The sequence below is a fragment of the Schistocerca americana genome, chromosome 11 (genome assembly GCF_021461395.2).
Source record: "Schistocerca americana isolate TAMUIC-IGC-003095 chromosome 11, iqSchAmer2.1, whole genome shotgun sequence".
Lineage (NCBI taxonomy): Eukaryota > Metazoa > Arthropoda > Insecta > Orthoptera > Acrididae > Schistocerca > Schistocerca americana.
The window spans coordinates 59,475,489-59,497,870 of NC_060129.1; the positions used below are offsets into that span (position 1 = coordinate 59,475,489).

Here is a 22,382-nt window from a genome sequence, read left to right on the forward strand (position 1 = left end):
CCTAGCAGGTTTCTCCTCTTTAAACTCATCTTTAGTGTATCAATCCATCTTGTTCTCGGTCTTTCCAGTTACATGTAACTAGTGTAAGTAAAAAAGTGCACATGAATGTGATTTCGTACATATTACATCCTTAAGCTGGCTTATCCACCCCATCTTCCCTACTCAAATTGTTCAGTAGAGCATCCTCCATGTCTTGTTCAATTTTTGCACGCCCTTACGGAAACACCCTGTGGGTGTAGTTAAAGAGAGAGATAAAAGTTTGAACTCATGTAAAAGGAAATGCACAATCTCTTAATACTTAAAACGGTCGTAATTCGTAGTATTACAGCAATCTTAAGCCTCGAATACTTTACTTGGTTGTCGATAATTGTGTTTTCGTTGCTGTTACATTCTCAGTGCGTACAAATCACGAAAAATGGGGCTCAGATTAACATCTGGCTTGTTACTTGTGAGAGAGAAGGGTGAGCACTTGGTTCGTTCGTGGGGCTGAGCTGAGACAGAGCGTTAATTCTCTCGACGGAGCGACACGCCCTCGCTTCTCTCTACCACAGACCTCACCGAGAAGGGGGTCTCCATAAGTACTAGGGGCTGAGTGGAGGCAGCCGCCGCAGCCGCGCTGACACTCACGTCGACGGAGTTCTTGTCGCCGCGCAGGAAGTGCTGCGCCACGTGCACCGGAAGTATGTTGGCCAGCAGCTTCCGGTTGTATGCCTGCAGGTGCTCCACGTCCTCCTTCTCCTCTGCAACAAGCCAAGCGACGCACAGCGTTAGTCCTAAGTGCCTGGTGCAGAGTTAAAGTGGAGCGAATCCGCTGATTTGAGAGAAAGGACAGTAAAAGTTAAATCACTTGAATTAATTAACAATGCGATTGAAACAAATTTTGGGAATGATTGGTATGTATTTAAATGATCAGTCGCATCTTGATAAGCTTTCAAAGTGGTGCAAAGATTGGCAATATGTCAGACAGAAGTTCCGAGCAGATTAAAAGTGTGTGTTGGACCGAAACTCGAACTCGGGACCTTTGCCTTTCACGAGCAAGTGCTCTACCGACTGAGCTACCCACTTAAGACTCACGACCCATCATTGCAGCTCTACTTCCGGCAGTACCTAGTCTCTTACCTTCCACGCTTCACAGAAGCTCTCCTGCGATCCTTGCAAGACTAACACTCCTGGAAGAAAGGATGAATGAGATGGCCGTACGGCATTGCTGCCCGGGAGACCCCATCCTGCGAAGTTCGGCCGCATAGTGCGAGTCTTATTTCAGTCGACGCCACATTGAGCGACTCCCGCGTGCCAGTGAATCAGGATGAAACGATGATGAGGACAACACAACACCCAGTCCGCAAGCTGGGAATCGAACCCAAGCCCGCTGCATGGGAGGCAAGGACGTTACCGTCCGGCTAAGCAGGCCGATGGAAGAAAGGATATTGGGGAGAGATGGCTTAGCCACAGCCTGGGGGATGTTTCCAGAATGAGATTTTCACTCTGCAGCGGAGTGTGCGCTGATATGAAACTTTCTGGCAGATTAAAACTGTGTGCTGGACATAGACTCGAACTTGGTACCTTTGGCTTTCAAGGGCTTTCATATCATCGCGCACTCCGCTGCATAGTGAAAATATAGTCTGTGGCTAAGCCATTTCTCGGAATTTTCCATTCTTTCAGGAGCGCTAGTCTTGCAAGGTTCACAGAAAAGCTGTGAAGCATGGAAGGTAGGAGGCGAGATACTGGCGGATGTAAAGCTGTGATGACGTGGTCGTGAGTCGTGCTTAGGTAGAATGGGAAAGCACTTACCCGCGAAAGGCAAAAGGTCCCGTATTTCACTCTCGGTCTGGCACACCGTTTTAATCTGACAGTAGGTTTCATATCAGTGCACATTTCGCTGCAGAGTGAAAATTTCATTCTGGCATACGTGAGACCTTAGTTTCTACCGGCATATAAGATGTTCAAATAACTTATGGGAATGCAGCCGAATGATGTCGCCGACAATCGTCGATATTTCGACAGGACAACAACCTGCCATTTTCAAGACAAAACTGCGGCATTACGCGTTGCGCAAACGAATGTAAAATCTCGGTTTTCAATAAACTCCATAAAGATAATACACACACACACACACACACACACACACACTGCTAGCATTAGCGCCATCACAAACCAAGGATGACCGACGTCGGAAGTCATCGATAGTGAAATTTATAATCAACGGGTGGGCTCGCATAAACCCTGCCCCTCTGTTTCTTGTCAAGTGAAAGAGCTGGTTTAAATACGGAACTCAAACAAATACCGCCATCTCTATTTATATGGATATTTACTAATTTATTTTCAACAGCTTCCTTAGTAACACTATTCCAATAACTCGAAATGCATACAAGAATATCCATGTTGTTATACTCCATACCATGATTGGTGTCAAAACAATATTCTGCAATAACGGATTTGCTGGGCTGTCGTAAGTATATGTGCCGGTTATGCTCAGTACACCTGTCCCCCATAGCGCTGGTAGTCTGACCAATGTAAGACATGCCACAACTAAAACTAAATCCGATATGTCGACATTAAAAAATACCCTATCGGTCCCAGACGTTTAAACAAAAAATATACATACATCAACGGAGTAAATATCGACGTATCGGCCTATGAAAATATCGGCTGCACGTTGTAAATATAATGCCAGTTTTTGAGTTGTATGTTTAATTACCGATTCATTATTAGATATTCTGTATATAAACGAGCTGTACGTCACAGTTTCTGTTGGTAGCGCCGAGCGCCGATTACGTCAGCATTTCACGTCTCCACCTGCCGCAAAGACCGGTCTTGTCGTTCACATCGTTGTTCATCAAAAAAATGGCTCTGAGCACTATGGGACTCAACTGCTGTGGTCATCAGTCCCCTAGAACTTAGAACTACTTAAACCTAACTAACCTAAGGACATCACACACATCCATGACCCAGGCAGGATTCGAACCTGCGACCGTAGCAGTCGCACGGTGTTGTTCATCATTTTGAGCAAATGATTCTGAAGAATACCGATGTGATGAAATAGTACACCAGCTGCCTTAATTATTTTAACCCAACTTGTGAGCTCTTTCTTGCTTTCTTGACATCGGAAATCTTGATATTCCATTCAAACCTACGCCCCCCCACCCGCCCCCACCTTCTAGTGCAATCTAACTTCTTGTTTTGTGCCACCTGTATTTGCTTCACACAGTCAAAGAGAAAGACTGGACCTGTTGAAAGCTCAGAGCTGTATCACTCCTTCATACATTGAATGAAAAATTATGCTCGACTAACATTTCAAAAGAACAACTTCAAATATTTACCGCACACTGCGAAAAAAATAAAAATATCGCGACTCGATATTGCCATTTTGATATCGACATATCGGAGAAGAAATTATCGCCATTGCATATTGACATTTCCTGGGGAATATATCGATATACCGATATTTTATCAACAGCCCTAACCACAACTGCAACGACAACTCTAGACACCCGCCTTACGCAAACCAAGATGATCCTTCACGGAATGGGCCGGCCGCGGTGGCCGTGCGGTTCTAGGCGCTCCAGTCCGGAGCAGCGCTGCTGCTACGGCCGCAGGTTCGAATCCTGCCTCGGGCATGGGTGTGTGTGATGTCCTTAGGTTAGTTAGGTTTAAGTAGTTCTAAGTTATAGGGGACTAATGACCACAGCAGTTGAATCCCATAGTGCTCAGAGCCATTTGAGCCTTCACGGAACGTAAAAGGACCCTGGTCTCAGGTAGTGGTCGAAAGACACACTTCACATCATATTTTCGCAAAATATGACCAATCCTTTTTGAAAAGCTCCCTGCGTAGGACGGAAAGGACTTTGGCGCCAAATTAGTGTTATCAACACTCACCCGATGCCCAGTTGGTCGGTAGCGGAATGCTCGTTTAATCTGTCTTTCAGTATATAACCATTCTGACGAAAGTTGACTTGAAGATGGGCTAACTCAGCTGACAAAACTTCAGGGTCTGAAATGACGTGTGCCCTGTGAACCAAGGGAAGAACTATCCCCCTCACCTTGAGCTGTCATGCACTTTCAGCTATTGTGATAGTGTTATTAAGGAACCTGTTGAAATTAGATTAGCAATGAACCTTATACACTGAAGAACCGAGCCTAATATTGTGTAGGGCCCCTTTGAGCACGCAGAAGTGCAGCAACACGACGTGCCATGGTCTCCAGTAATGTCTAGAACAGTCGTGCAGGGAACTGACACCATGAATCCTGCAGGCCTGCCCATAAATCAGCAAGAGTACGAAGGGGTGGAGATCTCTTCCGAACAGCACGTTGCAAGGCGTCTCAGATATGCTCAATAACGTTCATGTCTGGGGAGTATGGCGGCCAGCGGAAGTGTTTAAACGCAGAAGAATGTTCCTGGAGCCATTCCGTAGCAATAATGGACGTGTAGGGTGTCGCACTGTCTGCTGGAATTGTCCGAGCCCTTCCGAATGCACAATGGACATGAATGCATGCAAGTGATCAGACAGGATGCTTACGTATGTGACTCCTATCAGAGTCGTATCTAGACATATGAGGGGTCCCATATCACTCCAACTGCACACGCCCCACACCACTACAGAGCCTCCACCACCTTGAACAGTTCTCCTGTTGACATGCTGCGTACATGGATTCATGATCTTTTCTCCATACCTGTGCACTCCATCCGCTCGATGCAATTTGAAACGAGACTCGTCGGACTAGGCAACATTTTTCTAGTCATCAATAGTCCAATGTGACTGTTGACAGACCCAGGCCATGAGTAAAAGCTTTGTGTTGTGCAGTCATCAAGGGTACACGAGTAGGCCATCGGCTCCGAAAGCCCATATCGATGATGTTTCGTTGAATGGTTCGCACTGACACTTGTTGATAGCCCAGCATTGAAATCTGCAACAATTTGCGGAAGCGTTGCACTTCTGTCATGTTGAACAATATGATGTTTTGTAAAACAGCGCACACTCCGCTGCAGAGTGAAAATCTCATTCTGGAAACATCCCCCAGGCTGTGGCTAAGCCATGTCTCCGCAATATCCTCTCTTTCAGGAGTGCTAGTTCTGCAAGATTCACAGGAGAGCTTCTGTAAAGTTTGGAAGATAGGAGACGAGGTACTGGCAGAAGTAAAGCTATGAGTACCGGGCGTGAGTCGTGCTTCGGTAGCTCAGTTGGTAGAGCTCTTGCCCGCGAAAGGCAAAGGTCCCGAGTTCGAGTCTCGGTCGGGCACACAGTTTTAATCTGCCAGGAAGTTTCATATCAGCGCACACTCCGCTGCAGAGTGAAAATCTCATTCTGGAAACATCCCCCAGGCTGTGGCTAAGCCATGTCTCCGCAATATCCTCTCTTTCAGGAGTGCTAGTTCTGCAAGGTTTACAGGAGAGCTTCTGTAAAGTTTGGAAGGTAGGAGACGAGGTACTGGCAGAAGTAAAGCTGTGAGTACCGGGCGTGAGTCGTGCTTCGGTAGCTCAGTTGGTAGAGCACTTGCCCGCGACAGGCAAAGGTCCCGAGTTTGAGTCTCGGTCGGGCGCACAGTTTTAATCTGCCAGGAAGTTTCATATCAGCGCACACTCCGCTGCAGAGTGAAAATCTCATTCTGGTATGATGTTTTACCGGATTCGTGATATTCACGGTACTCTCGTGAAATGGTAGTACGGGATAGTCCCCACTTCATCACCATCTCGGAGATGCTCTGTCCCATCGTTCCTGTGCAGACTATAACACCACGTTCAAACGCACTTAAATCGTGACAAACTGGCGTTGTAGCAGCAGTAACCTATGTAACAACTGTGCCAGGCACTTGTTGTCTTATATAGGCGTTGCCGACCGGAGCGTCGTAGTCCGCCTGTTAACATACATCTGTACTGGAATACGCATAGCCAGTTTCTTTGGCACTTCAGCGTAAACAGAGGTGGTGGTTTTTGTTTGAATTCTGCATGGAATCCTGCTCTCGATTGTCAAAACACAGAGGAGCAGCGTTTATGCTACCTCACCCGTTGACTGTTAATTTCACTATGGATAATATCTGACGTCGCTCATCTTTGGTTTGTGATGGTGCTAGTGTTAGCGATGTTCTTGCACAGCGCTTACTTGGTTCAGTTTTCAATTGAAAATGATGAGTGATTTGAACATTGGCAATATGCTTTTTGTGTTCAGATGTGTAAAACTTTTCACTTCACGAAATGAAGAAAGATAGTATCCTATGACTACAGTAACAACGAGTCACAATTGAGATAGGACAAGTCATACAAACAGCTGGGTGTTATTCTTTGCAGGGATATTAAATAGAAAAATATGAAACAGAACAATCACATAGGCCTACTTGTGTGTAAACCAGGTAACAGACTACAGTTTATTGGTAGAACACTGAGGAACAAGCAGCCGATCTGCAATATAGACTGCTTGTTAATCATTTGTTCGATGCATCCTAGAATACAGCTCAAGTGTGTGGGACTCATATCAAGTAGGACTAATAGGGGATATTGAACATATACAGAGGAGGGCGACACGAATCGTCACAGCTTTGTTTAACGCGTGGGAGACTAGCTCAGAGATGCTGAAATAACTGATGTGGCTGGCACTTGAAGATGAAGGCAAACTATCTCGAGAAAGCCTTCTTAAAAAGTTTCAAAAATCGGTATTAAATGACGTCTCTAGGAATAGACTACAACTCCCTACTTATTGCTCTCACAGGGATCGTGCGGACAAGATTAAATTAATCACACCATGCACAGAGGTGATACATAATCATTCTTCCCGTGCACATACGTAAGAGGTCTGATCAAAAAGTAACTGAAATTTTTGTTTTCCTTAAGGGGGTAGAACGTCAAACAGGCGGACTTGGAGCAGGAGAGGCACCAAAGGGAATTTTAATTTTCACAGTCTATACTTTTACAAATAAATTCATAAAACTTTGTCAGTATGAACAGGAAGGATTCAGGATTCACAGTCGTAGCTGTGGAAGTTGAAAAACATAGCAAAATACATTATTTTTACATTTGAAGTTTCATCATTTTTCGCTTACTATTGGCTGCAGTTGTTGCTATCGTTACACTTTTCTTCATAAGTAAGAGAGTTTCTTCGATGAATTTTGCACAGCATACAAACCATGCTTACAGGTGTATGAAACTCTAGAATTTATTTAATTTATGAAAAAATGAATGAGGTGTTACATTTTAACCTTAATATTTAGAAAAAACTAAAATTTTATAGTTATATATCTCAATTTTTATCACAGTTCTTAATAGATTTGAAAAACTCTAGAGTTTCACACACCCCCCAAGTATGGTTTGTATGCTGTGCAAAGTTCATGAAAGAGTCTGTCCTACTTATGAAGAAAAGTGTACCTATAGCTACAGATGCAGCCATTAGTAAGTGAAAAAATTATGAAATTTCAGATGTAAAAAAAATTTACTTTGTTATGTTTATGAACTTTCACTGCTATGAGTGTGAATCCTTAATCCTTCCTGGTCATGCTGACAAAGTTTTATGAATTTATTTGTAAAATTATAGACAGTGGAAATCAATGTGTCCTGTCTTGCCTTTCCTGCTCCAAATCGGCCCGTTTGACGTCCTACCCCCTTTGAAGAATCTTTATTTATTCACTAACATGAACTCAACCGGCTTCAAAGTAATCCCTCTCTGGTATAATACACCTGTTCCAGTCCTTCTTTCAACCTTGGAAGCACTTCTGGAAGTCACACCTTCAGACGTACCGGTTTTATCTCATCAGTGGTGGCAAAACGATGTCCTTTCGTGGCTCTCTTCAGGCTCGGGAGTAGAAAGCAGTCGGCGGGTTCAATATCAGCCCGCGGCTTCAAGGTCAACATCGACATCGCGGCGCACTACCACCTACGGCTAAAATGTTCCTGCGCCTCTCGTTGTGACTATAAACCTCAGTTAACGGATCAGTGTGACTTGAGCAGATGTGCAGGATGCCTCGCAGACGTATATGCCAACGATACCGTCAAATCAATTAGTTTGAAAAAGGGCGCATTATTGGCATGAGAGAATGTGATGGCTCCATCCGGGAAATTGCTACTCCTGTGGGACGAGGTGTTGGGCAGTGCAACAGATGTGCGTGTGCACAATGGTTCACGGAAGGCCGTAGAACACGACGAGATGGATCAGGTCGCACCAGCCAGACCATCCCCCGAGAAGATCGACACCTCACCAGAATGGCACTGCAGGGCAGATCTGCGTCCTATTCAACGCTGGCGCAACAGTGGTAAACCGTAACACATCGTACACCATCAGGGGTGACATCCCGTCGCCGTTTGTTACGGTATGGGTTACGTGAGCGTCGTCCACGTCTCCACCTACCTTTGACGAATGTACAGAAACATGCTAGATGACAACGGTGTACGCAACGACATCACTGTGGATAGGAATGGCATCAGATAGTGTTTTCAGACGAATCCAGCAACAGTTCGTCTGAAAATGGTGGCCGCATTTCGGTTCTCCGCAGACAGGGGGAGCGGCATCTTAGGTTAGGTTAGGTTCACAGTTGGTGTGTGTTCAGAAGAACGCGACCAGTATGATCCACGTGAATGACATCCTGCGAGTTGTAGCCATACCCTTTCTGCACAACATCCCACACACCATTTTTCAGCAAGACAATGCACGACCTGCTTGATCTAGCAGGATGTCAGCCTTTTGCCCTTGGCCCACCACAAGGTCAGACTTGTGGCCAGGGAAAGTGTGTGGAATATGTTGAAACAACAGATGCAGCGCTGTGTCCCAGTGCCACCGACAACATATGAACTTTGGTACCAGGTCAGTGCAGAATGAATGGCTATAACACAGGATGCCATTCGCGCCTTATACGCGTCGATGCCATCATGCATGAAAAAAAGTTACCAGGGTCCTCTGCCTACTTGACAACAGGACACACGCTGAACCGAGGTGACTGAAATGCTAATCACTTCTGCAAGGCGTATTAATGTGCATGTCCCATGAATATGGTCCTATATTCTAGTCGTTCATGGTGTTGTGTTTTTTCTCAACATGAGTCTCCGAGTTTCATTGTTTACTTATGAAACATTTAAACCCAAAATATACACCATGACGCTGTATCATAAGACTGCATTACTGCGATTTACTAGCGCCCTGAAAACAATTCACTGTACTTCTCAGGGAGAAAGATCTAGATAGCATTTGGCAGACAGAATTTTAACTATCGAATTTGTTCAATAATACACTGAAATGTAATGTATCTTTACCATACGACAATAGCGTCTACCGAGAACTATACAAAAACTGACTTGGTTCATTTTATCCTGAGACATCCAAACACCATAATGATCACACCACTTGGGAGGCGCAGTACGACTGCCCATGAGTATCAACAAACATAAGCTGTCACACTGCCACTGTGGTAAGTAGCCCAATGTCAATTATTCGGGCTGTAGCGCAAACATTTGCTGGCGTGTGTGCAAGCTATTGCCGGCCGCGGTGGTCTCGCGGTTCTAGGCGCTCAGTCCGGAACCGCGGGACTGCTACGGTCGCAGGTTCGAATCCTGCCTCGGGCATGGATGTGTGTGATGTCCTTAGCTTAGTTAGGTTTAAGTAGTTCTAAGTTCTAGGGGACTGATGACCTCAGAAGTTAAGTCCCATAGTGCTCAGAGCCATTTGAACCATTTTGCAAGCTATTACAACACCTGCTGGGACATGAGATGGTACGCCTCTTCCATACAGACAAACTGGCTCATGGGGTCAATGACAATAATAAGAACAATATTCATAACTACGGAATTTTTGGTCTGAAAAATGCAGCCTCTCGCTTTACAGTATTTTAAGCATTTTTTATTCTCACAACCAGCCGATTATCCGTGCTTGCCCACTTGCTCGTTTTGGTTAAATGCTTGAGGTGATCGAAAACAACACTCCCTAGAAATTACGCAATCAATCTTTAAATTTTTTTCCGAATTTCCATAGCCAAACAAAGAGTAGGAAATGCACAAATGAGGTATCGTAGTGACCAACATGAGATCTACTTTTGTGAGACAGATTGACTTGCTTTAAAGTGATCAGGGTAATTAATTAGTGACCTGAGGGAAGCGAAATATTTTATAAACAGGTGCTGCCAGCTATGTAGTGTCAAAAAAATTACAGTACAAATTGAGGCTTCTCTACTTTCTCGTGATCTGTATACTACTAATAATATTATCACACGATCGACGTATAAGTATAGAATGTATGGAAAACAATCATCCGGTTTTAAAAATTCGTAACTATTATGTTATTTGAGATAAGTGCGTGAACAACCATAATATGTGGATCAGAATTCTCACAATGTAATCTACAAACTCGACCGCTGTTGGGGATTCAAATCCAAAAAATCAGGATACCTAATCTTATGGTGCAGGGAACTAACTGGTGTCTAGTCACAGGGTGCAGTATATGTGACTAAGGATGTTCATGTTTTGACGACATATATTGGAGATTTGTATCATTTGAAATGTAACCAGTATAAAAAACTTAAGCATTGAATTTCAGGCTTGCACAGATTGGTACGAGATTTAAACTAAGCAACCACCAACTGTTTGGGTGATGAAAGATGAACCGAAACCCATAACTGAACCTTGTTCGAGGATTATTTGCACCGCTACGGCCGCAGGTTCGAATCCTGCCTCGGTCATCGATGTGTGTGATGTCCTTAGGTTAGTTAGGTTTATGTAGTTCTAAGTTCTAGGGGACTGATGACCTCAGATGCTAATTCCCGTAGTGCTCAGAGCCATTTGAACCATTTGAGCCATATTTGAGGAATAGAAGCGAGTGATTAATGTCTCATTGCCCGTTTTTATCTCCTTTATCCCCTAACATCTTTTCTTTTCGTTTCCTGATGTCAAACAGATATGTATACACAGCGACTGTCATCACTTCAAGATGCAGTTCAGCTCTTACGAGGGCCCAGAAAAAATAGTGAGAACAATGGGTGTAGAATAGGTACAAACAGATGCAAAATTGTGTAAATGTAAAGGTGAATATTTTGATAAAAAAAAGGGATATATAAGATTTGAACTGGACAAGGTATAACTAACGACCTTTACATAAAAAAATGCCTCTCTAATAATGTATAAAAAAGGCATTACAATGTGTACATGCAAGCGAAATTCTACATTAAATTTTAATTTCGATAAATTGAAATATCATAAAGTCGAACCATTAGGAACATATTAGACTCGTGAAAAGCTATGAAAGGTTGGAAACTTTGGAGTGAGAATGAAATTCATCGAAATGTAGGAAACTTATGAAAGTAATGAGGAAAACAAGACAGATATTTTTTGTACACTTATACCGAATGAAGTCCGCAGCTCATGGTCTCGCTTCCCGAGCACGGGGCCCCTGGTTCGATTCCCGGCGGGGTCAGGGATTTTCACCTGCCTCGAGATGACTGGGTGCTGTTGTGTCGTCTTCATCATCATCATCATTCATCCCCATTACGATCGGTAATGGCAAACCACCTCCGCTAGGACCTTGCCTAGTACAGCGGTGCAGGTCTCCTGCATCGTCCCCCACACTCTGTCACGGAGTATGGGACTTCATCATCATCATACCGAATGAAAGACAGTAGATTAAGCAAGGAGATCTTCAAGGTTTGTGCAATAAAAAGTCAGAAACAAGTTTGATAGACGAAGTGAAATAGGATTTAGAAATATGAAAGCCGAAGAAACAACTGACAGAGAAGTATTTAGAGAAAAATTATTAAATATGTTGGGAAAAAAATTGTTCTGAAATGGTCAGAAGACAGGATGAAAGAAATAGTGAACAAATGAAACAGTGGAGAAAGAAGAGGACAGAACAACGAGTAAGAAATTGAAATTGGCATGTGGCCCTTACTTGCCCCATCCGAGAACAAAAATTGTATGTAACGAAACGATTTTCCACCAGTGGTTTTGCTAAAACTATAAAGGTATCCGTCGTATAATAGAAGGACAAGAGCGATAAAAAGATTGTAAATAGCCTCTGGTCGCCTTCTATTGCTCAGCATTCTGGGGCATGACACGGGACGCCAACCTTCAGAGTGTCCAAATTCAGGAAAACATAGCTTTCCGAATGATAACAGGGGATGGGAGATACCTACCCACTTCACAAATTGAGTCTGAGTATTACTCGCCAGAGCAATCATGAAAATTAGATATCATTGTATATGACCACTTTAAAATATCACCGATGGCTTTGTTCTCAACAAAACGCAAATTTTACAGTATTTTGACAAGATCATCGGTGCCAGCTGCTAACACAGCCATATACACTGGCGAAAAGTTTACCACTCCCTGATACTATAAACTGCAGGAACGCGCTCTTCCCTGATTGGCTGATTCCAGTGGTGGGGTTGGGTTGGGTTGTTTTGGGGAAGGAGGCCAGACAGCGAGGTCATCGGTCTCATCGGATTAGGGAAGGACGGGAAGGAAGTCGGCCGTGCCCTTTGAAAGGAACCATCCCGGCATTTGCCTGGAGCGATTTAGGGAAATCACGGAAAACCTAAATCAGGATGGCCGGACGCGGGATTGAATCGTCGTCCTCCCGAATGCGAGTCCAGTGGTGGCCAATGAGAGTTGTACTGTTCTCATATACGAGTAATTAAGAAAAACTGACTATCTCAGCTGTAAATTGGAGTTTGTATTAATTTTCAAAATATCATTTCCTAAAAACCAAATGAAGAACAATTAATCATAGCTTTACTCGTATTATACACTGATCAGTCGGAGCATAACGGCCACAGATCTACTATCCATATAAACCAGTCCAGGCGATAGTAAAGTCGCGTGGTGAGGAATGACGGCTAGTGAAACACGCAAGGTGCATATTGTAGAAGTCTGTGCGCTGTCTCTGCGTAGGACGGGGACGGCGCGCGATCTGTCTCACAAGGGGAGGCCGCCAATTGTGAAATTCAGATTCGGTTCATCCTGCGCATAATAAAAGCTCATGGCCAGAGGTGTAATGTGGCAAAACACCAAGATGCACTTCTCAGCCGTTGTCGAGAAAATCGACAGTTAAAAGAAACCGTTGCGGTGACATACTCTCTACGATTAATAATTTTCTACAGCGTCGTGGCGCAGCGGTAAAAGCTCGGGTGCATAATCCGAGGGTCGCCGGATCGAATCTCGCGCCATGCAACCATTTTTTTTAGTATTTGTTTTTTGTAATATATATATATATATATATATATAACAGGGTGTACCAAAGCTCTCCCGTCCGCACTGATTTTCGACAATGTTATAAGTTGCGCTAGGGACCGCATCTACCTTCTTTCGAAGTTAGCAGGCAACTACGCTGTTATGCGGCGGCTCGTTTCGGCCCATTCAACATCTGTCCTTCAAGTGTAACGAGCGAGTAACGGAGTTTATATTTCATACCTGATACAGCAAATTTGTGTTTGTGGGGTCTCTATTCTAATTCGAACGTTGGACTTACGCTATACGTATTCGTTTCGGAATATCGTTTCTACGTCTTCCGTTAACTATACGTGGTTAAAATTATGAAGACAATTAATAATATTTGTGAAATACAACTTTGTTTGCGGAAAACATAATGATGTTCGAAGTCGCTAGTTTTTCCACGACAAACGACTTTCAACAACTTATTATATGCATAATTGTTGCAACTGATTGCCGGGAATTATATATATATATATATATATATATATATATATATATATATATATATATTTGAATTACAAAAAACAAATACTAAAAAAAAAAAAGGTTGCATGGCGCGAGATTCGATCCGGTGACGTTCGGATTACGAACCCGAGCGCTTACCGCTGCGCCATGACGCTGTAGAACATTATTAATCGTAGAGTATTTCACAGCAACAGTTTCTTTTAACTGTCGATTTTCTCGACAACGGCTGAGAAGTGCATCTTGGTGCTTTGCCACGTTACACCTCTGGCCATGAGCTTTTATTATGCGCAGTATGAATCGAATCTGAATTTCACAATTGGCGGCCTCCCCTTGTTAGTTTGACTGAGGGCAGATTATGACGGCCTGGAGGCTTGGCACAAGCATTTTGGAAACTGCACATCTTGCCGAGTGTTCGAGGAGTGCTGTGGTGAAAGTTCCAACACGTGCCAAAACCAAAGTGAAACAACGTCAAAATGTGCGGTTGGGTGACCGCTCCTAATTTAAAAAATTCGGACATTGTACGCTGGGCAGATTGGTAAAACAGGAAGGCGGTGAACTGTGGCGGAATTAACATTAGACTTTAATGTTGGACGGAGTACAAGTATGTCTGAACACACAGTGCACCGAATACTCCCAACAGCGGGCCTCCACAGCCAACGACCCGTGAATGTGCCAATGTTAACACCACGACACTGGCAACTGCGGCTGAAATGGTTACGTGATCATCGGCACTGGACGCTAGCGGAGTGGCAGAGCGTTGCACGGTCTGGTAAATTCTGATACCTTCTTCATCATGTCGACGAGAGGGCGCAAATCCACTATCTTCCAGGGGAACAGCTCCTTGACACCTGTACTGTAGGATAGAGACAAGATGGCGGCGCCTCCATTATGCGCTGGGGAAAGTGCACGTTGGCATCCGTCCATCCAGTGGAGTTAGTGTAAGGCGCCCATGACGGCCAAGAAGTATTATGCATTGGGTGCAGACCACGTACACTCCTTCGCGACGATGACGTTTACCAGTTTTCCACAAGATAATGCGACATGTCACAAGGCCCTGGAATGGTTCAAGGAGCACGGTGCCGAGATCCAATTTATGAGCTGACTCCCCAACTCGCCAGATCTGAACCCCATCGAACCCATCTAGGGCGTGACTGGACGTTGTCTCTGAGCTCATCGCCCCCCTCCCAGAAATTTGGGGGAATTAGGTGACTTGTGTGTGCAGGTGTGGAGACGTGTCGCCGCTGTAATTCATGTCAACGATGGACATACAAGCGATTAGGTAGGTGGTCCCAGTGTTTTCGCTGATCAGTGTAGAGCAGTGTTAAGATATTGCTTCTCCGATATAATTAGCAGCCGTTTCCACGATTTCGTTTCACCCACTGAACGTGTCCCCGTCCACTATTGCACAACATCCTCTCACAGACTGAGACATTCGTAACTGCTCGCACGTACGAGATTCATTCTCCGTGTATGTTTTACATTTACTTGTCACATAACATGTAAATTGTAATGTGTTTTTAACTAACGCAAAGTTTTTATTTTAAGGAAATTTATCCATCCCCAAAATAATAAAAAACGTCAACTTGAAATTTCAGTATAACAGCAGTATATCAAGGGTCTTTAACACTGTTTCATGGAAACAGATAAAAATAAAATCGCAAGCTGGCACACGTTTTTGCCTCTTGCTACGAGGATCTCTCCAAAATAAATGGTCAAAGTTTTTTTTTTTTTTTAAATACAATTTATATCTTTCATATACCACTGTGAACCATAGACCTTGCTGTTAGTGGAATGGCTTGCGTGCCTCAGCAATACAGATAGCCATACTGTAGGTGAAATCTCGAAATCACAGTGGAAAGGTATCTGTTGACAGACCAGACAAAATGGTAAAAACGGATCCCTTATAAGATGGCTACGCTGTCTGTCTGTCTACCTGTCTGTGTGTTTGACCCTTTGCCAAAGGACCAATTGGACGAATGAAGCTTACATTACATATTAAAGTCTACGCTACACTGGCTGTGTGAAAAAAAATGAAGCTCCAAAGTCAATGCAATCAAAACATGCGTCCATTTATGTCACATATTTAGAAACTCACAAACTCACTTATCAAAACCTCCACACTACTTCCCACTGACCGAGACTCATGAAAATTGCCAAGAATCAACGTTTCACACTACAACGACGAAAAAATGCGAAAATTGTTAATCTGTATGATATCTTTCCAGTATCAATGTCAATAACAGGCGAAAATCCTCAAGACTCTCGATTTTCGGAATGGATGAATTATCTATATAGATAAATAAGTTTGTACAGAACCCTCAGTGTGCGAGTCCTTCCCACAACTGGCCAATTTTTATTCCAAATAGTCTCAAACCCTTTGTGCGCCTGCTTAGCTGGGTGGTAACGTCCTCGCCTCCATTCAAGCGGGCCTGGGTTCGATTCCCAGTCGGGTTAGAGATTTTCTCCTTTCGGGGACTGGGTGGTGTGTTGTCCTCATCATCATTTCATCCTCATCACCGGCGCGCAAGCCACCCAGTGTGGTGTCGAATCAAATAAGACTTGCAGTTGGCGGCCGAACTTCCCCAAATGGGGACCTCCCGGCCAACGATGTCATACGCTCTTTTCCATTTTTTCCATCACTTTGAACGGCATTACGCCGCAGTGGAACAAAGGGCTGTATACCTGTACCGCATTAGTCAGTACGAGTACGCTTGAGACACTGTTTAGGGGCCTTCACAGCGGAGTCGTCATCTTTAAATCTCGTTCCTCGAAGCGATTCCTTCAGTTCACCGAAGACTTGGTGACCACACAGTGTCAGATAAGGGCAGTAGAATTAGAGTTCCCCAAATGGGGACCTCCTGGCCAACGATGTCATACGCTCTTTTCCATTTTTTCCATCACTTTGAACGGCATTACGCCGCAGTGGAACAAAGGGCTGTATACATGTACCGCATTAGTCAGGACCAGTACACTTGAGACACTGTTTAGCGGCCTTCACAGCGGAGTCATCATCTTTAAATCTCGTTCCTCGAAGCGATCCCTTCAGTTCACCGAAGACGTGGTGACCACACAGTGTCAGATAAGGGCAGTAGAATTAGAGTTTCAGTGTTGTCCGCCCAAGCTTGGTAACCTCGGTGCAGGTTTCGACACTGACATGTGGCCGGGTGTATTCTACAACAGAGAAACATCGTCTTTTTCCCGACGTTGTCGAAAGCGACACATTCGAGCGCCAGGTTTTGAAGGATTGCTACATACACTTCAGGACTGATGGTAGTTTCGTGTGGATTGGTCCATAAGGATAAGTGTTTCTGAATTTAAAAAAAAGAAAAAAATGAAAGAAAAAACGACACAGCAACGGTCAGTATCCCTGCTCAAAGCACAGCTTCGGACTTCTTCTGCTTCAGCGAGTTTGGATAATGCAATGCCATCGATTGCCTCTTCGTCTCAGTTCAAAATGACGGAACTAGTTTTCATCTCCAGTCACAATTCTTCCAGGGAAGTCATTTCCAGAATCCTCGAACTGTTGCAAAAGTTCACAGCACACTGTGTTCGATTTTTTATTTATTTTATTTATTTTTTTGGCATCAGTAAACATTCTCGGAACTGCCCTGGTGCATAGCTTTTTCAACTGTTGAGTAGTCTGCACACATTCGCTTCTCCCATTCTCACTTGGATTGACAGCCAGTTCACTATCACACGTTTGCCAGACAGAAATCAGATTGTGAATACGGTGCACGTTATCACGACTGTTCAGAGAAGTCCAGCGCTGAGTGGAAGGTCCTGAACATTGTTGTGCCCAGTCTCATCAAATAACCTGCTTACCCAGCGACTGACTGTACTGCGGTCAGCAGCGTCATCTCCATATACCTCTCAAAATCTCCTGTGAATGTCAGTCAATGTCTCTGACTCACAACATCGGACGTCTACACCCATCAGTCAAAACAAAACAAACTGCCCACCAGTGGGGTTGGATGCCGCGTGGTGGTATTGCTAGTTTGTGACGCGTCAATTAAAGTGTGTAAGCTTGGCTTACACGGACGGGGGATCACCCTAGTGAAGATATGAGCTGAGAATGGGGAAATGCACTGAGATAAGCGACTTTGACAAAGAGCGGATCATTATCACTCCGAGCCTGTCAACGAGTGTCTCGAAAACAACGAGGTTGTTCGAATGTTCACGTGCTACTGTCGTGAGCGTCTACGGAAAGAGATCGGACAGTGAAACTACCAATAGGCGATAAATGGTTGGAGGTCTACGGCTCATCACAGAATGTGGAGTTCGGAGGCTTGTCTGCTCTGTACAGTTAGACAGATGGTGGTCCGTGGCATCTCTGCCTAAAGAGCACAGTGCGGTACGAGCACAAATGTTCTGGTGCACGCCGCTCATCGTACACTGTAAAACATAGAGCTCCACACGACCCGTTCACATGTTGACCCAACAACATCGTCAATTACGATTGGAGTGGCCACGGGACCATCGGGACTTGACCGTCGATCAATGGAAACGTATCCGCTCTTCGGGAGAACCATACTTGTGCTACATTAGGTAGACGGTAGTCTCCACAAACTCCGTCATCGGGCTGAACGACGGCTCGTAACTTGCAGCGCGCCACGAGCACTGGCTGGTGGGAGCAGTATTACGCTATGGCAGACATTCTCCTGCGCTTAAATGGTGTCTGTGATAATAACTGAAGACACGCTGATAGCTGCGAACCACCTGCATCCGTTCATGCTTGATGTCTTCCCCGACGGCGATGTCATCTTTCAGCAGTATAACTGTCCGTGTCTCGGAGCCAGAACATTTCTACACTGATTTGAGGAGCATTGTAGTGAACGCACATTGAGGTCTAGGCGTCCAAATTCGCCTGATGTAAATCCTACCGCGCCTATCTGGGTCGCTATCGGTGCCATCGCAGCCTATGCAAATCAGCGGCCGGTTATTACCCGGATTACGTGACCTATGCTTAGATATCTAATGCCACATACGTCCTCAAGCCTACCAACAAACTATCGGATCCCAGATACGCAGAATCAATTATGTATTTCGTTGCAAAGACGGACAAACAAGTTATGAAGAAGGTGATCGTGACGTTTTAGCTTATCAGTGTATAACTGTACCTCCTTTAGAGGTAGCTGAAGTGTAACACCCATCTTGATGGAGTATTACAAGAGCACGGCTTGCGGAAATACACTATGTGATCAAAAGTATCCGGACACCTGGCTGAAAATGACTTACAAGTTGGTGACGCCCTCCATCGATAATGCTGGAATTCCATTTGGTGTTGGCCCACCCTTAACATTGATGACAGCTTCCACTCTCGCAGGCATACGTACAATCAGGTGCTGGAAGGTTTCTTGGAGAATGGCAGCGCAATCTTCACGGAGTGCCGTACTGAGGAGAGGTATCGATGTCGGTCGGTGACGCCTAGCACGAAGTCGGCGTTCCAAAAGATCCCAAAGGTGTTAAGGTGTTCTATAGGATTCAGGTCAGGACTCTGTGCAGGCCAGTCCATTACAGGGATGTTACTGTTGTGTAACCGCTAGGACACAGGCCGTGCGTTATGAACAGGTGATCGATCGTGTTAGAAGATGCAATCGCCATCCCCGAATTGCTCTTCAACATTGGGAAGCAAGAAAGGTGCTTAAAACATTAGTGTAGGCCTGTGCTGTGCCATGCAAAACAATAAGGGGTGCCTGGATCCCCATGAAAAACACCACCACGTCATACACCACCGCCTCCGAAGTTTACTGTTGGCACTATGCACGCTGGCAGATGACGTTCGCCGGACATTCGCCATTCCCATACCCTGCCATCGGATTGCCACATTGTGTACCGTGATTCGTGAGTCCATGCAATGTTTTTCCACTGTTCAATCGGCCAATGTTTACGTTAATTACACCAAGCGAGGCGTCGCTTGGCATTTACCGGAGTGATGTGTGGCTTATGAGCAGCCTGTCGACAGTGAAATCCAAGTTTTCTCACTTCCCGCCTAACTGTCATAGTACTTGCAGTGGATGCTGATGTAGTCTGGAATTCCTGTACGATGGTCTGGATCGAGTCTCTCTATAACACATTACGAGCCTCTTCAACTGTCGTCTGTCTTCGTCAGTCAACAGGCGAGGTCGGCCTGTACGCTTTTGAGTCCCTTCACGTTTCCACTTTACTATCACATCGGAAACTGGGGACCTATGAGTTTTTAGAAGTGTGGAAATCTCGCTTACAGACGTATGACACAAGTGGCACCCAATCACATTACCACGTTCGAAGTCCGTGAGTTCCGCGGAGCGCCCCATTCTGTTCTCTCAGGTTGTCTAATGACTACTGAGGTCACTCACATGGAGTACCTGGCATTAGGTGGCAGCACAATGCAGCTATGAAAAACGTATGTTTTTTGGGGTGTCCGGATACTTTTGCTGACATAGCGTAGGTTGAAATTATGTAAGTTCGAAACTTCCACGGCCAGTCCAGTTTTGAATAAAGGCCGAGAAACACTCTTCCCGTTTGTATTCAAATGTAAGTGAACCTTTTGAATAAAGTACTTTTGGTATTAGGTTGCATTGGTAAAAAACGCTAAAGCAATTAATTTGCCGACTTTTCAACCGACTTGCTGCGGTCCTCTTCTTGGCGGCTAATTGCTGGATTCTGATAAATGTCTCCCCGTATGTACTGTGTACCTCTGTTATTCGGTGGCTTCCGACTTCACGTTTCGGGGATTTCATTTGACAATTTGTTGTGGAGGGGCCTAGCTGTACAGTAGACTATTGTGTGTGTAGCTCTGGTGACTGACTGAAAGACAACATTAATAGGTGAATGGTATGAATAGCGTGCCGGGAGGCGGTTGCCTGTGCTAATCTAATAAGCGGGTGGTGGGAGATTCTCGTTGGTGATTGGTGGGTAATAGGAGGCTGCCGATTTGCTATTGCCTACTTATCACCAACTACTAGATTAGCACAGGTAATAGCCTGCCATATAGTCATCGCCCTCCATAGCTACCTCCTCGCTACAAATCATCCAGTGATATGCTAGATATCAGACATTAGAAGCCAGCAGATAACCGAAATAGACAGTATATAGTTGGAGGTTTCACCAGTGTCTAGTTCTCAATCGTCCTGAAGAGGACCACAGCGAGTCGGTCGAAATGTTGGCAATTCGGCTCCTTTGGTGCTTTATAATAACACGGCCTGATACCCAAAATTAAGCTCATGAGACAAAAAATTAGTCACCCCAGAGCACACGCACGGATGAATTGTTAAGCCTTTACAGATGGTGCAGACATCGAGTCATATGCTCACCCACGAGCGGAGTGTCTGTACGTGAGCGTAAGAGAGCATCGATCAGTGATACATTGATGTTTCAAGCAAACATTGTACACCAACATGGATAAATGTGGGCTGTTGAACGTGTCCACAAGCAGTGGTGTACCACATGTGGCCACCAAACACGACGTCAGATTTTTCGTCGCGAAAAGATCCTGACTGAGAGGAATCGGGGATGCGTTTCACGGCTTGTGAATCAAAATCGGTTCCAACACCGACAGAAATTTCTGCAGGCACTGTATGAAAGTCCATCCCCACCTGTTAGCGAGAGCACACTGCTACGGGAACTGCGTGCAACGAAGATTAGGAGTCGGTCACATTGCATGAGCCTATTGCTCAAGTGGCGGATCCAGAAAAACCTCAAGGAGGGGAGGGGGGGGGGCTAAAGATATCTGGAGCTACCTTTTCTTTGAGACCAATAGAAACTAATCAAGTCATATACAAAGTTTAATTCTCGAATAAACACTTTATTGGCACTGAAAAATGCAACACTAGTACACTTAGCACTAAAACACACACGATCACACTCCGCGTATTTCTAATATCACTAAGCACAACACTGGCCAATAATCGCAGTTGTTCACTTTACTTATCACTTCCAAGTTATCGCGACGATTGTACCTTTCAAACTAACTACCTGGCAGCGACTCCGCTTCCCTTATATATGTGGCTTGGTTGTTTCGAGAACATTCGCTGTCAGAATGTTGTCTTCCAGACTTTTATGGAATGTGAACAAATACCTACCTTTACTACGTATAATATAAGGGCGAGTTTCCAATGGTGGCGTCATCCAGCAGTTTATGTGTGTGGAACTTTTCCTGTAGATTCCGTGACTTTTTAGCGCGTTCGATTGAGGGCCCATATACACACATCAAAAACAGATTTGCATCACCTCGGTTCCGACAGATCAGGAACCTGTGCAGAAAATTGGAATAGAGAGCAACATGAACATCACCTCCGCCCTTTTCACTGCTCATGAAAACCACGTATTGCATGTTGTACACCATACAGGGAGACCTTCATAGGTAGTCGTCCAGATTGCTGTACACACCGGTACCTCTAATACCCAGTAGCACATCCTCTTGTACTGATGCATGCCTGTATTCGTCGTGGCATACTATCCACAAGTTCATCAAGGTGCTGTTGGTCCAAATTGTCCCACTCCTCAACGGCGATTCGGCGTAGATCCCTCAACGTGGTTGGTGGGTCACGTCGACCATAAACAGCCCTTTTCAAACTATCCCAGGCATATTCGATAGCATTCATGTCTGGAGAACATGCTGGCCACTCTAGTCGAGCGATGTCGTTATCCTGAAGGAAGCTATTCACAAGATGTGCACGATGGGATCTGGAATTGTCGTCCAAGAAGACGAATGCCTCGCCAATACGTTGCTGATATGGTTGCACTATTGTTAGGAGGATGGCATTCA

General features: G+C 44.8%; 1 protein-coding gene across 1 annotated transcript in view; it reads right to left on the reverse strand.

The window, feature by feature from the left end:
• The window catches only part of LOC124554047 (adenylate cyclase type 5-like), a 589,866-nt gene that overhangs the window by 126,197 nt on the left and 441,287 nt on the right, over positions 1 to 22,382 (reverse strand). The window contains exon 16 of the mRNA XM_047128083.1: positions 601 to 740. Within this exon, the coding sequence (XP_046984039.1) occupies positions 601 to 740 (140 nt within the window). The remainder of the gene's footprint in view (positions 1 to 600; positions 741 to 22,382) is intronic.